The sequence below is a fragment of the Enhydra lutris genome, unplaced genomic scaffold, assembly GCF_002288905.1.
Source record: "Enhydra lutris kenyoni isolate GAN:26980312 unplaced genomic scaffold, ASM228890v2 scaffoldscaffold30, whole genome shotgun sequence".
NCBI classification, from domain to species: domain Eukaryota; kingdom Metazoa; phylum Chordata; class Mammalia; order Carnivora; family Mustelidae; genus Enhydra; species Enhydra lutris.
This window is the reverse complement of record NW_019154114.1, coordinates 4,239,474-4,254,639: the sequence shown is the minus strand read 5'-3', so window position 1 is coordinate 4,254,639 and position 15,166 is coordinate 4,239,474. Positions and strand designations below refer to the sequence as shown.

The following is a 15,166-nucleotide window of genomic DNA, read 5'->3' as shown; positions in this document are numbered from 1 at the left end:
AGTAGGAGAGGTCAGAGATCATCTCGCTCAAACCCTCCCCACCCAGACGTCACTAGAAAATTGTGGTGCCCAGGCGGTGCCTCTTTGTTGATTCGTCCGCTCCCTGCTTGAGAAAGCGGGGTAGCTCTCACCCTGGGCCCCCTACCCCTGGGATCATAAGAGCCGAAAAGCGCCCTAAGTCTTTTCCGGTGGCTCTTTACGCCGTCCAACCTCGGGAGCCAATGTCTTACCTGCTCAACGGACCAGGTGGGCTTTGCCCAGAGGCTGGGGGCTGGCAGCGAAGGACAGTGGGCGGGAAGAAACCGCTGGGAGCATTGGGGGCGGGACTCCGGGGCTGACTGGGCTGCTGCGGCTGGGGCACCACCCCTGCGCTTCGCGCACACCCGGAAGCATCCTAGTCCAGTGGAGCCCGGCGGGCGTGTGAATCCGGGCTGGGCCAAGGCCGCCAGGTTAGTGCAGAGGGTGGGTGGGCTTCCCGGTGCTGGCGCGAGCAGAGGCGATTCCTGGCTCAGGAGGGTGGGCGCAGCTCAGTTGTCATCCGCGACTGCCCGCGCCAGTTGGTGGCGTCGGCCTGTTGGGCTGTTTCCGTGAGAGGCGACAGAGAGCGTACGTTGGCATTCGCAGGTTCCTTGTCCCAGCTGAGGTCTTTCGAGGGGGTGTCAGGTTCCTGCTGATTGGAGGGCGGGCTGGGCCTGGTTCTGAAAAGGTCTGTGGACAAAAACCTGTTCCCGCCCCAGCCAGATGAACATGCGACCCCAGCATGAGAAGGGGCACAACTGGAGTCAGGGGAACTTCCCTCGGGAGCTTGGGAGCAGGCCAGCTGAGTAGGGGGCGCTCCAGGATGGATGCAGCCCTTGAGGGGCCACCCGGCCCAAGGCGGACCTGCCAGGGGATCGTTAGGCTATATTAATGGCGCGCTGTGCCTGGCTGGCCCCTGGTGGTAGGGGCCTATTTTCTTGAGTCGGTACCCGCTAGTCGCTCACAGTCTCAGCTCAGCCGAGAGTCCCCAGGACCTGGCCCGTTTCCACCCTCAGAGAGGCGCTGTCCCGGGGCGGGGGGGTAAGTCGCGGGGCTTCCCGAGGAGGGGCTTCTGTAGGACACGTAGGGAAGGAGTTACCCAGAGGACCAAGCGAGCCGAAGGTCCCTGTCCCAGTTATCTGACCCACTGAACCTCCAGGCCCGCAGACCCGTTTGACTTTTCCCATTTGTCCACTAGTGAGTGTGATGGAGCATCGCCTCTTCCTCCAGGTTTCCAGTGCCCGCCCTGACAGTCCTGACAGGCAGACTTTGGCCGGGTCCTGCCCTCACTTCCGTCCGTGGGCCGATCAAAATGATGGGGTCAGCAACTTCTAGTCACGGGGCTAAGAAGACAAGGAAGGGGAAATGTTTCACAACAGGTTCCCACACTCTTCTACCCTCTGGTCCACTCCCTTTAGGCTCTAACTCCTTTCACTTGTCTTGTACTGCTCTTGGTCCCACTTGTCACCTATAGAGTCTTACCCCATTTATGTTTTGTTTTTTGCTTCAATTTTATGTCGCCTTTAAAAAAAAAGATTTTTATTTTATTTGACAGGCAGAGATCACAAGTAGGCAGAGAGGCAGGCAGAGAGAGAAGCAGGCTCCCTGCTGAGCAGAGAGCCCAATGCAGGGCTCCATCCCAGGACCTTGGGATCATGACCTGAGCTGAAGGCAGAGGCTTAACCCACTGAGCCACCCACACGCCCCTTTATGTTGACTTTTAATACAAGGGACATAGGTCTATTTTACATAAAGTTGCTTGTTGCAAAATACAATGAAAATAAGAATCTCCCTTCTCCCCACTCTCTTCCCCACCCTCTGCAGAGGTAAACAATGCTAGCTAGCTTCCTTTTAATTTCCAGACTACTGCTTTGGGTAACTACACAAATATCAATATGTTTTCTACCGAAAGGTTATGGGGGGGGGCACTCAAAAGGCATGTCCCCTGTGCGCAGACAGAGGGTGGGATGGACCATCACTAGGTACCATTTCTCTTGCCAGGTCTGGGTGATGCTGGGGAGCCCCTGGCCCAGTAACTGGCTCTTGGGTTAGGGTGTAGCAGCAGATCTGAAATGCAGCCTCTACTTTTAGCTCAGGATTCCTTCTCCTTCCTCAACAAGGTCCAAGGCTGTGGTCCTAGTTCCTTGTGGCAGCAATCCCCCCCTTCCCTGTCCCTCATGTAAATGGGTGACAGCTGGGGCCCACCCCATCTGTTCTGCCCAGAGCAATGACATCCAGGGTGCTCACAGCTAGGACTCATTACCCTCTCCTAGCCTACTATATGTAAACGCTGGAGATCAGAGATAAAGAAGTGTGACTCTTGGGGCAAGAGGTGAGGTCTTGAGCCAACATTTCTGGGACAAGGATGGAATGTTGCCTTAGGAGGGGTGGGGAGGAAGAGGCAGGGCAGTTCTCCACCTACAGCCTCACAGTGCAGTAACTGGGAGGCAGTTAAACTGAGGAGGGTCAATGAAGTGGTTTCCTGGTTGGGAACTTCCCACCCTCCCACCATGATCTAGGGGCTAGGATTTTGTCAGAAGATAGAGGAGATATGAGCACCAAGGGGCTCTGGCTCTGTCTGGACAGGGAGGAAATCTGTAATAGAACAATTTGAGTTGCATAGGACAAGAGTCCAACTGCAAGGACTTTAGAACAAAAAGGAACGATTTAAATGATGTAACTGAGGGGCGCCTGGGTGGCTCAGTGGGTTAAGCCGCTGCCTTCGGCTCCGGTCATGATCTCGGGGTCCTGGAATCGAGCCCCGCATCGGGCTCTCTGCTCAGCGGGGAGCCTGCTTCCTCCTCTCTCTCTACCTGCCTCTCTGCCTGCTTGTGATCTCTCTCTGTCAAATAAATAAATAAAATCTTTAAAAAAAAAAATAAATGACATAACTGAGTTCAGGGTTCAGCTAGAGCCAAGAGCATAGCATGGTTAGGCGTGCACCTCTTTCTCTCTTGGCTCTGTATCCTTCTGTGCCAGTTTTATTCTCTGCCAGGCTCTTTCCAGCAGCGGCAGAGGAGTCCTGTCCTTTCTTCCAGCTCAGTCCCATGGGAAGGGAAACTAGTGTCTCTCTTCCTTATAGGTCCAGCCACAGTTGCAGGCTGGTTCTGACTGGTTGGTCCAACCTAAATCCTATGCCCAATTCTGAACTAATCACTTTAGAAAAGGGAGTAGAATATGTGGATTTGGCCAGGCCTATTTCACTTGTGCACACCTGGAATTAGGGAGTGGAGTTAGGGCTCCTAACAGGCACATGAATTGAGAAGAGGGAAGAGGGAAGGCCCCAAAGGTGAATCAGGATTAGGAGAGGGAATCTGGGCAGGTGAAAACTACAGGTGTCATTTGAAATGGACCCAGGAGGTATGTAGTAGGAATGCAGGTGACAAAACCTAGTGAGGGCTATTGTCCCGAAGTGATCATGGGGGTTCAAGTTTAAGCTGAAGGCATACCAGGATATGGATTCTGTTGGCTATGGGGCATGGGCACTATCCAGGATAAGGATGTCCCCTGTCAGCTTTGAAAGAGTGATCTCCTGGCCTGAGGAGAGGGCAGACCTTCTCTGCCACCACCACAGGGGAGTACCTCACTTTTTCCGCCACTGTGACCCTGTGCTTTCTCTGGGAAGATAATGGCGCGACAGTCCTCATTGCAAGTCTGGGCTGAGCTGGGCTATGCTGTGCAGATTTAGAAGCACAAGGGGCTGCCTGTAAGAGGATGAACTTCCCCTCACAAGTGTGCCGGCTGGGCAGAGGGCGGGGGAGTGGAGCAGCTGAACCACACAGGACTGGACAGTTGTCTCCAGGGCTGGGTGGGGGGTGATCTGGATGCCTGACTATCTGTGTCTCCAGGGGACAAGATGGCGACTGGGCCAAATGGGCTCGATGAGTGGGTGGGCAGCGCATACCTGTTTGTGGAGTCCTCGCTGGACAAGGTGGTCCTATCTGATGCCTATGCTCAGGCCCAGCAGAAGGTGCCGGTGTACAGAGCTCTGCGGACTGCACTGACAGGTGTGTGGGTGGGTGGGTACTTGGAAAGGAATTGGGAAGGTTTGGGCCTTTTGTGGGCTGGACCAGGGGCTGAGGCCCCACCTCCTCAATTCTTTGGGTCTGTGCTTAACTACCGAGGTACAGAAAAGATTTTACGGGGAGGGTGGAGAAGAGGAGAGGGATGCCTGGCTTTGTTTTCTCTGTTTACACAGGTGTGCCCTTGGGTGTAGACGTGTGTCCCGTGTCTGTGTATGATCTACCTATATATGCACTAACGCCCCCACCTCTCTATGCCCCCTCAGACTCCCCAGACCAATCAGCTCACTGCTTTCTACTAATTACGCTTCTTTCTCTTTTCCTCTCTCACTGCAGCACTCCTTGCCCAAAACCCCTCCCCAGTACCTACCTTTTGGGAGCCCCCCTTTCCCATCTCAGGGCACAGGCCACAGGAAACTGAAGCCAGTTGGGGGATCTGCCTCCTTCCTGGGCAGCGGGAACCACAGTTAGTAGAGGCCGAAGACCTGACACCTTCCGCTCCTCCGCTGCCCCGAGGGCTTCCTACCAGAAGGCTTGGCCGACCTGGGCACGGGCCCCTCTCTCTGCTGCAAAGCTTCTTGCCAATCTCTTTTGCCTACCCTCATTTGGGGCTTCGAGGATGGGTCTGGGGAGGCACCCACTCCGTTGCTCCCTGTGATAGGTTCTGGCCTTCATTTTGGATTGTTGCTGTGTGCCTCCCAATTTTGTTTCCCAGCTGGGAGCTAGGGTCAGGGAGGGAGTCTGTGTGGGCTTCACCCCACCATGGCCGCTTGGAAAAATGGCCCCACATGGGGACCGCCTGTCACCTGACTGTCCGCCTCCGCAGAGAGTGGCGGGAGCCCAGACGTACTGCAGATGCTCAAGATCCACCTCAGCGAGCCCCAGCTGATTGTGCAGGTGCGTTTCCGCGGGCGCCAGCCCTGCAGCCGCTTTCTCCGCGCTTACCGCGAGGGGTCGCTGCGCGCTGCGCTGCAAGAGTGCTTGGCGGCGGCTCTCTCCCTGCACTCTGTGCCGCTGCAACTGGAGCTGCGCGCCGGCACGGAGCGGCTGGACACCTTGCTGACGGATGAGGAACGCTGTTTGAGTTGCATCTTCGCCCAGAAGGTGCGGCTGGGCTGGGGCCAGTTTGGGGTGGGGCGGGGATCTGCGGCTAAGACGCCCACCGATGCCGCACTCCCTCCCTAGCCTGACCGGCTCCGGGACGAGGAACTCTCTGAGTTGGAGGAGGCGCTCCGGAATCTGGCGTGCTGCTCGGGGAGCCAGGGTGGCAACACAGAGGTCGTTCCAGCGCCCTCGCAGTCCCTGGCCACCTCTCTCTCAGAGGAGAAGCCGCTGCCACCACCGCCGCCGCCGCCTGTCCAGACTTTTCTGTTCCAGGGTCAGCCCATAGGTGAGGCGCGTGCAGAGTCAAGGCAGGGTCCTCCGGAAGAGGGAGTTTGGGAGGAGCAGGGTCTGGGATGGTCTTGGTGTTCCCGAGCTCACTCTGCTTCCCACTCCTCCCCGCAGTGAACCGGCCGCTGAGCTTGCAGGACCAACAGACGTTTGCGCGTTCAGTGGGTGTCAAATGGCGCAAAGTGGGGCGCTCTCTGCAGCGAGGCTGTCGTGCGCTGCGGGACCCGGCGCTTGATTCACTGGCCTATGAGTATGAGCGCGAAGGGCTGTACGAGCAGGCCTTCCAGATGCTGCGACGCTTCGTGCAGGCAGAGGGCCGCAGGGCCACGCTGCAGCGCCTGGTAGAGGCCCTTGAGGAGAACGAGCTCACCAGCCTGGCAGAGGACTTGCTGGGCCTCACAAATCCCGATGGCAGCCTGGCCTAACCTGGGTACCAGAAAAAGGGGGGATTGGCCAGTTGCCCAGCAGGATTTGGAGCGCCCGAATGACCCTTGGCTCCTTCTGCTGCTATTGCTGAGCTCCTGTCCATCCATGGGACTCTGAGACCACACTTGTAACCCCACTTAGCCCAGCTGTTGGAGCTCCTGGGCACTGTCGACTGCCTTCTCCAGGAGTTGGACAAGCACCCACCATTCCTGTTGCAGTGCCATTGGGGGTTTGGCCCCAGATACTGTGAGATTAACAGGGTGCATGGGTGACCTGCTGCAGCAGTCTGCCCACCCCAAATGAGGGGCTTCTGGCCAGCCCTTACCTCTTCACTCATTGAACAACTACTCATTAAGCACTTGCTGTGTCCTAGCCATCATGCTGGGTGCTGCAAATACCGTGGTGAACAAGATACATGAAACCTGCCTGCCCCCAGTTTATACTGTGTCGGACTGCAAATTTTAAGCAACAGCAATAAAATATTACCCGTTTTTTTAAAATGTGAAAAATACAAAAAGTTATGGGGGCACTGAGCAGCAGGTGCCTAACCCAGGTTAGGGATTGGGCTTCCAGGGAGAGATAGGAGGGTGAATAGAGGAGAGAGTGGGGGGGTGAGGGAATGGCAACATTCTGGGCATAGCCAGCCTCTGGTGAGGTCTTGAGGAAAGTTAGAAGGACAGAGGATGTTAGAAGAACAAAGTTTGGAGTGACTAGATCTAGGGGTGGTGGGTGGGCTTGCAGAGTTTGTGAGTATGGGAGGCAGACAGCTCAGGATTTGGTAAGCCATTTGACAGATTTTGAATTTTATACTGAGGCCAGTGAGAAGCATTTAGAGGGTCTGGGGCATTAAGGTTGGGAGGCTGGTGAGGAGGGAGAGGGAGAGGTGGAGGGAGGGAGGGTAAGGGAGGAGGCCCAGGCTAGGGCAGTGGCTGCAGAGATGGAGGGAAGGGATGAACACTGACTGTGAGCTGTTTAGAATGAAAGATAACAGGCATAGTGACACTGGATGAGCAGTGAGAGTGCAGGAGGACCTCAGAGTTTCTGCCTTTTCAATCTGATGGAGGATGGGGCTCCCTGCTCAGGTAAGGGGGCCCTCGATCTCCAGAACAGCTTTCTGTCCACTGGGGTCCCAGATCAGACCCTTTACTCACAGGCCTACTTCAGAATCCCTCCAGTGGCACCGTCCCTGCCAGTCTAGTCTGGCCTGCAGTGACCCAGGCTTGGTTTTTTCTGCCTGTAGGAGGCTATGCTGGTTTGGAGCACAAGGGACCAGGGGGCCAGAGGTACCTCTGGGGAGACAGACTGAAGTGCTCCCCTATGAAGTTAGAGCAGAGATGGTGGCCCCTGTCCTGTATCCTAGTGGACAGATGGGGAGAGTGGCAAGGGAGGACAGAGCAAAGAGTCCCAGACTGAATTCCAGAAGACCTAGGGCAATGCTCTGAATTTCTGCCTGTATGTTGCTGGGCAAGTCACTTAACTCCCTGAGGGGCAGTGTCCCCCTCTGCATGAGCAATGAGAGCGCTACCAGAGTTGTGAGAATTGAATAAGCCATCTTGTTGGTGTGTGTGTGTGTGTGTGTGTGTGTGTGTGTGTGTTTGCTGGGGTGGGAGGGGGACATGACAGAACCAGGAGTAAGGAGGCAACCATATATCCGGGGCCATTTATGATTATAGGTCCTGCCTGGTTGAACCTGGGCGGCTGGTGAGGTGAGGATAGGTGCTTTCAAGGATAGCCTGGGATCGTGGCCAAGTAGATGCCTAAGAGGCTCAGCCTCCGGGATTTGGGACCAGCCAGCCCTGGACTCCGGCTAGCCCAGGCACTGCCTCACTCCGGAGAGGTGGGGGTGCGGAGATTAACAGAGAGGCTAATGTTTCTTCCTGCCCCACCAAAAGGCAGGTTTGGGGAGTTTGAGTCCACACCGAGACCAGAAGCCACCTCCCCCTCAGGCTTTCCCACAGAGAGCTGCCCGTGGGGATTCCTCTCAGAGATTAGTCTCTACTTGGAGACAGCGCTCCCCGCGGCGCCAGGGCGGAGCTGAGCTCCAGATGTCCAGGCGCGCACAGCTGGAGGGTCACGTGGTAGCAGCCCCGGCCCCCCTTTCCTGCCAACGCTGCATTTGGCCCAGGCCCCGTCCATGGCTGCCCTTGGGACCCTGCGCTGAGCCCCGGAGGCCCTGGCGTCCGGGGCTGCGCCGCTCCCAAGGGACAAGCGTGAGTGTCAGGATCCCAAGGACCAACGTGGTGGGTAGGGAGGGGTAGAAGGGATTCGGCTTCAGCGCGGGAAGGGCGGGCGGGGAACAGGGCCGAGCTCCGCGTCTCCCGGCCTGAGGGAACCGTCCTGGGCCGGCGCTGAGGGGGTGGGGATTGGCTACTAGGAGAAACTTCCAGCCCCTTCAGGGTACCCAACCCAGTGTATGGGGGTGTGCCACGGCCCAGAGCAGGAGAACGCTGGAGGGGGATGAATGGCCGGTAGCGGAGATCCTCGGCGTTTGGCCCCTGCCCTTTCCTTAGGGGAGATGGAGGCCGGGAGCCCCTCCCGGCCAATGGCTTCCGCGTCGCGAGCCCCTGACTGAGTCTTTCCGCAGGGGGCGCGGGCGCCTGCCACGCGGACATGAGGCGGAGGCTGCGCCTCCGCGGGGACGCGTCGCTCACGCTGCTCCTCGGCGCCGCCCTCGGTCTCCTTCTCTACTCACAGCGCGAAGGCGCGGCCCCGACGACAAGCGCCCCGCGAACGCACAGGAAGACAGCGCCGGAGCCCACCCCCGGACTCCGCGTCTTCCAGGCACCGGACGCAGGCGCAGCCGCAGCCCCGCCGGCCTACGAAGGGGACACACCGGAGCCGCCCACACCCACGGGACCCTTTGACTTTGGCCGTTACCTGCGCGCCAAGGACCAGCGGCGCTTCCCCCTTCTCATTAATCAGCCGCGCAAGTGCCGAGGAGATGGCTCACCTGAAGGTGGACCCGACTTGCTCATCGCGGTCAAGTCAGTGGCGGCGGACTTCGAGCGGCGCCAAGCGGTGCGCCAGACGTGGGGTGCTGAGGGTCGCGTGCAGGGGGCGCTCGTGCGCCGTGTGTTCTTGATGGGCGTGCCCAGGCCCGCGGGCACAGACGGGGCAGAAGCGGAGGGGGAGGGCACGCGAACCCACTGGCCTGCCCTGCTGCGTGCTGAGAGCCGGGCGTATGCGGACATCCTGCTCTGGGCTTTCGACGACACTTTCTTCAACCTAACGCTCAAGGAGATCCACTTTCTGGCCTGGGCCTCGGCCTACTGCCCCGATGTGCGCTTTGTTTTTAAGGGCGACGCAGACGTGTTCGTGCACGTGGGGAACCTGCTAGAGTTCCTAGCGCCGCGAGACCCGGCGCAGGACCTGCTCGCGGGTGACGTGATCGTGCAGGCGCGGCCAATCCGTGCGCGGGCCAGTAAATACTACATCCCTGAGGCCGTGTATGGCCTGCCCGCCTACCCCGCCTACGCTGGTGGTGGGGGCTTTGTGCTTTCAGGGGCCACGCTGCGTCGCCTAGCCGGCGCCTGCGCACAAGTTGAGCTTTTCCCCATTGACGACGTCTTTCTGGGCATGTGTCTACAGCGCCTTCGGCTCACACCAGAGCCCCACCCTGCTTTCCGCACCTTTGGCATTCCCCGTCCTTCATCAGCGCCGCACCTGCGCACCTTTGACCCCTGCTTTTACCGGGAGCTGGTTGTAGTGCACGGGCTCTCAGCCGCGGACATCTGGCTTATGTGGCGCCTACTGAATGGGCCCCAAGGACCAGCCTGTGCCCGTCCGTGGCCTGTCGCTGCTGGCTCTTTCCAGTGGGGCCCCTAGCCACCTTCATGGCCCCAAGCTCCCCTCCCTCAGACCCAGGAGGACTATTGCCGTGTATGTAGCTCTTTCCCAGAGGTGGAATATTTCAAAATCTAGCCCATGTCCCCGGAAGTCTGCCTTCATAAGTCCCCAGGGAGTTAAGATTGAGCTTGGCTCTTGCTGACCTACCTTACTGGGATCTGATGTAGAACCAACTGAATGGTAGCCCTTTGAGACATCTAGGTTTGAGGCCTTAGGGCACCAGGCTCTGCCAATCAGACATGTTTGATCCTCCTAGTACCAAGTAGGTATTTGGGGATTGGGGATGCGTGGTTGCAGAGGCTCAAAATCTGACCATACTGCTTGATTTGGAAGTCTTAGAGTGATCCAAATGCGGGTCTCTCTCAAGGCTGGAGGTGTGGGGGCCTGGAACTGGCAGGTATTTTGTTACAACTCACTCTGAAGGTAGGCACTGTGCTTCCCACCTGCCCCTCCAAACTGGATTTTAGCCCTGTACTGATCTTTAGATCTTCTTCTAGAGGTCTCCTTTCCCTAAGCCAACCCCTCATGGGCCCTGGTCTGGCTGGAACACCAGTGATGGAGGAACACAGGGACAACCAAGTGCACAGTCCTACCTGAAGTCTTTCTCTACCACCTAAGAATTTACACACACAACAATGCTAGTCTCCTACCAGGGGCTGTGCTGCCCCACTCAGAAGAAACAAGGAACCTAAGATGACTCCACCATAAAATTTCCCATATTCTTCACCCACTTTCTTAAAAATCAACACCTCCATGCTTATTTTAGTACAAATATCCCAGCAACAGCACATGACGAGCCGCTGCTGAGGGCATAGGTCTTTATTGGAGGGGTATGGGCAGGGCATGAGGAAGGTTCCCCTATTCTAGGAAGATGGGGATAGTCCTGGCTGGCCCTACAGTGGGATGTGTGTGGGGGGGGGGTCTCTGGCCAGGCCACAGTCCAAATGGGAAGATACGTCAGTCACAAAATTATGGGAGCGCCACGTAAGCCTGGCTGTAAGTCCAGGAACCACCTAGAAGCCTGGGGCAGGTCCCCTGCACATTCATTGTTAAACTCTACAGGATGAGGCTGTACATGAGTTAATTACAAAAGAGTCATATTTACAAAAATCTGTACACACATTTGAAAAACTCACAAAATTGTCATCTATGTATCACAAGTTGCTAGACCAAAATATTAAAAATGAGATAAAATTATACATTTCTCTTCTCAATTCTTTTCAAAAGGATTATTTTTAAAGCACATATGTTACTTTCCTTAGCAAGACCCATGAAAAGACTGAGCAGCTCAGCCTTCCTTGAGCCCCCAGAAGCCTTGACCCATGAATGGGCCTGGCCAGGGGACACTGCCCAGGGTTGGGGCAAGAGAGCCAGCCCACAGTGCAGAACAGAATGCTGAAACAATAAAAGGAGGAAGATGTCTTTGGCTAAAACTTTGGCATTAAATAAAAGAGGCAAACAGGATGGAAACATGCAGCCTGCCAGCCAGGTTGGGGCAGAGCAGGGGCACAGGTGACCTTGAAGGCTGGCTCCAAGAGGGGTAGGAACCCAGGGCTGGGCACCTATCTGGATGGTAAAAAGGTGTGTTTCAGTGAGCTGGGCGTGCCTACTGGGCCTGGTAGGGAGCGCGTGCAAGGAAGGAACAGGGAAGGGCAGGTGGGCCACCTTGGCCACAGCCAGCTCATCAAGTAACTAAAGTGGATGTAGTGCAAAAGTCGCAACCAAGTACTATGGACATGCTACCTGCTTGCCTTAAGGGTCACATGGCAATGATGGGCCAAAGGCGGGACCTCGTCCTCGTCCCGGGTGCCTGTGTCCTTAGTCACAGAAAGTCCAAACTTTTCCCAATGTGTGTGGAACAGGAGAGACAGAATTCTGCCTCCATATGTGTTAGTCGAGGTCACCTGGGTCCAGGTATCAAGGCTCAGAGTTTGTGCTTCTCTTTGCAGTCTCTGTCCTCTGTTGGCACCAGCAGGCTGAGGACGGACAGAGGAATATTTGGGCTTCTCACCCCATGGCAGAGCACCCAGTCTGAGCCCCACCTCAGAACATCACAATAGCCTTTCAACACTGGCAAGGTGTCCAAGAAAACCCACAGGGTGGCACATGGAGGCCCACTGAATAGGATGCGAAGCACAGCTCCATGGGGTGGAGGGTCATGGGTGGTGATGTCCTTAGGGGAGCTCCGCTGTTCTCAGGTGGGCACCAGGCCTGGGGGGGCCATACAGGGTCACCGAGGCAATATGGTTATTCTGCATAACCTGGTGTGGGAAGCAGACAATGAGTCAAAGGGGAGGAGTAGAAGGGATGTAGGCATGGTAGGCAATCAGATCCACAAAAACCACCAGTACTAGGGCTGTGACTGCAGAGAAGGGATTTGGGGCAGCTCCTGTGCGTAAAGGATGGATGTTGTGTGTGCAACACACCTGCGCACAGGGCTGGGCTGATCCCTCAACATCCCCCAACTCATGCCAGGAGTCACCTCTGGTCCAGCAACTGCCTGCTCTTCCTGGGATACATAAACTTCACCATACCTACTGATCCAGGCTTCTGGAGCTGCTGGGGGCCTAGTGAAGGTGTAGCATCCAAAAGGGAGAAGAGGGACAGCCCATTCTGCCAAGCCAGTGGGGCCTCTAAGGCTACTCACCCATAGCATACTCTTTCACATGGCATTCACAGATCTCCAACATTCCCATGTTGAGCTCCATTTGCTCCCTGGAGTTCTCTTTCCTACCATATTTACATTCTCACATATGTGGGATCCCTGTTACCTCTCATCTTGTTGGATACAAACTACCGCTTTAGCCTCCATGACCTAGAGTTTCCCCAAAATAGTTTCCGTACTCTTACTGTTCATTATGGGCAGGTCAGATCTTAGCAGACAGGGTTACTGGGGAAGGATTAACTCACCCAGCAGGGCTGTTAGGCCCTCCCCAACCTTTCTCCATCACTTGCCTGTCCCTGCCATGGCCACCAGCCCCTCAACCCAGAGGGCTTACCTCAAAGATCATCCGCTGAAGACCAAAGCAGAATGTAGAGCCAAATGGGTTGGTGTTGTTTGGGGAGGAAGACCTGAGGCCAGAGAAGCCAGAATTAGAGGTGCAGACAGAAGCTGAGGCCAGGCAAGGCATCCAGTCCCTTTTGGGATGGGGGATACTAGCCAGTGGTCTCTCATGACTGTTTCCCACACGGCCCTTGAGGTACCAGGGGTAGTGATAGGTATCATTCAAGCTCTGAATCCTACACAGTCCAATGAGGCACAGGAAGTTATTACACAGTGAGACTGGAGTGGCAAGTTAGGAGGGAGGAGCCTCAGGCAGCATGGCAACTGGGTAGACTACAGCATGTGGCAACTTTAATGGGAAAAAAAGAGCCCAGGACAGCTAGTGAAAACTTCCTTTTCTGAACAACCAGGGGTGAAAGGCCCCCCTACCTGGAGAGGCGAGCTATCCCCAAGGGGGAAACCTCTCTGGTGCAGGTGAACATGCAGAATAGCTGGCCCGGTGGTAAAGTGCAGGATGGGGGGGCGGGAAATATATGTGTGGCAACAACAGAAACTTCTGTCATTTCTAAGCCCCAGGCACTGCTAGGCTTCCCTAAGTCTTCTGGGCTGTGAGGAGCAGGATGGGGTGGTCAGAGCTAGCAACCTCCCACTCACCTGTGCAGGACAACAGGTTTTTCCACAGGGTGGCCCAGGAGCTCCTGGATGTTGTCCCACTGCAAAAGGGATGGGGTCAATAAGGGATTAGCAGGGACCTAGTCATGCCCGTGACCAACGGCTGGCCCAGAAGACATGGGCCCCAGACTGCTGGCAGGCTCACACCCACCTCAGTTTGGGGTTACACGAGGTGGGAAAATAGGAGCTCACCTTGCTGTAGGTTGTGCATGTTTCTGTCTGACCGTCTGCATTTTCTGAAAAGAGAACACCGGGTGGGATGGTATCTGGCCTAGCCTACCTGTGACCCCAGCCCTAGGCAGAATCCAAACCTGGCCACCCCGTGCACTGGGGTTGGGAGTTCAGAAGGAGGATGGATGGGCTATTTCAGAGTTCCTGAATGAAAGAGGGTAGAGAACCAGCAGGGAACAGTAGTCATAAGGCTGATCTGGGAGTACCTGGAAAATCATGTGTAGGAAATTCTCCCCATCAGGGACCGGCAATCCCATGATCATAGGAAAAAACCACGAGAGCCTCCAGGAAACCATAGGCCGAGCAAAATGCAGCCCCCAAAACACAGAGCCCAAGCCAGAGGAGCTGAGGCTATGGGCAAAGCAGGTGGGCAAAGGCTCCTGCTACCATTTCTGTTTGGATCACTGTGTCTCTACATTATGAAAGACTAACTTCAAAACCCTTTTCTTACTCTGAGGATATTCACTACTCACCTTTCTTTATGGCTAGTGGGATCTTGAACTCACAGCGGTGATAACTAGGGAGAGAAGCCAGATGGATAAAGGCTGGGCCCATAGAGGCCTGACTACCCACACGTCTCAACCCCGTACCCCAGCAAACACAGAATGAGCCTACCCCCGAAGCCCTGGCTCTGGGGTCTGAAGACCCTGTCATCTTGGATAAGATACCAAGCTCTTTGAACCTACTTCCCTATCTGTAAAATGGGTACAAATGGAGAGACGTAAGGAATTAACACTGTACCAGGAACAGAGCAAACGCTAAGAAAATGTTCATTTCCCACGAAACTATAAGAATTCAGGTACAAATTAGTGAACACTCAAAGCCACAAGCTCTCTCTTCTTGGGAATTTTCAACCCAAAGCTCAGTTCTTGGGAGGGGCAGTTATAGGTATACTCACATGTTAAAATTATAATGCCCAGGGTAATTCGTGTGTAGGACAAACTTCTTCACTTTGTGTGTATTTGCATCAAAGAGGATATCCTGGGACAGAAAACAAGGACGTCCAAGTAGGGAGAGTTACTGAGGCTGGGCAAGGGCCTTTCCAAAGGCATGTTCAAAAATAGCCACTCCATAAGGGGGATGCATCTGGGCAATAGCTTTCTCCCAAACAACAGTCAAGGGGACAGCTGAGGCCAAGCAGCCTTAACCAGACATTTTCAGTGAAGGGGGCACCCAATCATCTGCAAGCCCCCCATTCCAAACTTTGTAGCAGCAGGCCCAGCAGACCCATGGGCTACAACTCCCATTGCTTGGGAACTCAAACACATCATGGAGACCTTTCTTAACAAACACCTGATTAAAAACTCTAACTGAGCACAGATTTTTGCTTACAGGCTACCAAGAAGATTCAGAGACTACCTGAATTTCCAGGAGCTCAAAGCACCTAACTATTCCGAATGTCATGACTGGCCATTAGGCCCTCTCCGTGGGAGTCAGCAACCCCTGGAACTGAAGGTCCAGCCTCTCACCAGGGCTCAGACTTGGATCTGATGCTGCCACCGAACGCTTCTTCCTATCCCCCACACCCTCCTCAGTTTCGGATCTTGACAGCTGT

General features: G+C 55.5%; 3 protein-coding genes across 5 annotated transcripts in view; 2 read left to right on the top strand and 1 right to left on the bottom strand.

Annotated features, from left to right (window-relative positions):
* Nucleotides 1-386: 386 nt before the first annotated feature.
* On the top strand, nucleotides 387-6,378 carry LOC111152832 (TNFRSF1A associated via death domain). Of its 2 annotated transcripts, none has more exons than XM_022511501.1 (5): nucleotides 387-449; nucleotides 3,867-4,025; nucleotides 4,867-5,144; nucleotides 5,226-5,430; nucleotides 5,547-6,353. In XM_022511501.1, the coding sequence occupies exons 2-5, from the start codon at nucleotides 3,875-3,877 to the stop codon at nucleotides 5,855-5,857; spliced, it is 945 nt and encodes a 314-aa protein (XP_022367209.1). In that variant the 5' UTR covers nucleotides 387-449; nucleotides 3,867-3,874; the 3' UTR covers nucleotides 5,858-6,353. The 2 variants fall into 2 exon arrangements, with proteins under 2 accessions (XP_022367209.1, XP_022367210.1); XM_022511502.1 differs by lacking the exon at nucleotides 387-449 and adding an exon at nucleotides 512-1,338 and having other exon boundaries at nucleotides 5,547-6,378.
* A 1,804-nt stretch (nucleotides 6,379-8,182) lies between these two features.
* On the top strand, nucleotides 8,183-10,506 carry LOC111152826 (UDP-GlcNAc:betaGal beta-1,3-N-acetylglucosaminyltransferase 9). Its single transcript, XM_022511488.1, has one exon. The coding sequence runs from the start codon at nucleotides 8,469-8,471 to the stop codon at nucleotides 9,681-9,683; it is 1,215 nt and encodes a 404-aa protein (XP_022367196.1). The 5' UTR covers nucleotides 8,183-8,468; the 3' UTR covers nucleotides 9,684-10,506.
* Nucleotides 10,506-15,166, bottom strand: part of LOC111152825 (chromosome unknown C16orf70 homolog) — a 28,744-nt gene continuing 24,083 nt past the window's right edge. For both annotated transcript variants that reach the window (XM_022511485.1, XM_022511487.1), the window contains 6 exons: nucleotides 14,510-14,592; nucleotides 14,085-14,128; nucleotides 13,573-13,616; nucleotides 13,363-13,421; nucleotides 12,704-12,776; nucleotides 10,506-11,965 (listed from right to left, as the gene is read on the bottom strand). In XM_022511485.1, the coding sequence (XP_022367193.1) occupies nucleotides 11,879-11,965; nucleotides 12,704-12,776; nucleotides 13,363-13,421; nucleotides 13,573-13,616; nucleotides 14,085-14,128; nucleotides 14,510-14,592 (390 nt within the window). In that variant the 3' untranslated portion in view covers nucleotides 10,506-11,878. The remainder of the gene's footprint in view (nucleotides 11,966-12,703; nucleotides 12,777-13,362; nucleotides 13,422-13,572; nucleotides 13,617-14,084; nucleotides 14,129-14,509; nucleotides 14,593-15,166) is intronic.

What these genes read in the sequence shown, in the direction of transcription:
- LOC111152826 (XM_022511488.1), top strand. Translation starts at nt 8,469, where the DNA reads ATGAGGCGGAGGCTGCGCCTCCGCGGGGACGCGTCGCTCACGCTGCTC.
- LOC111152832 (XM_022511502.1), top strand. Translation starts at nt 3,875, where the DNA reads ATGGCGACTGGGCCAAATGGGCTCGATGAGTGGGTGGGCAGCGCATAC. An exon ending in GTTGCATCTTCGCCCAGAAG is followed by an intron (nt 5,145 to 5,225) that starts GTGCGGCTGGGC and finishes CTCCCTCCCTAG; the next exon opens with CCTGACCGGCTCCGGGACGA. An exon ending in GTTCCAGGGTCAGCCCATAG is followed by an intron (nt 5,431 to 5,546) that starts GTGAGGCGCGTG and finishes TCCTCCCCGCAG; the next exon opens with TGAACCGGCCGCTGAGCTTG.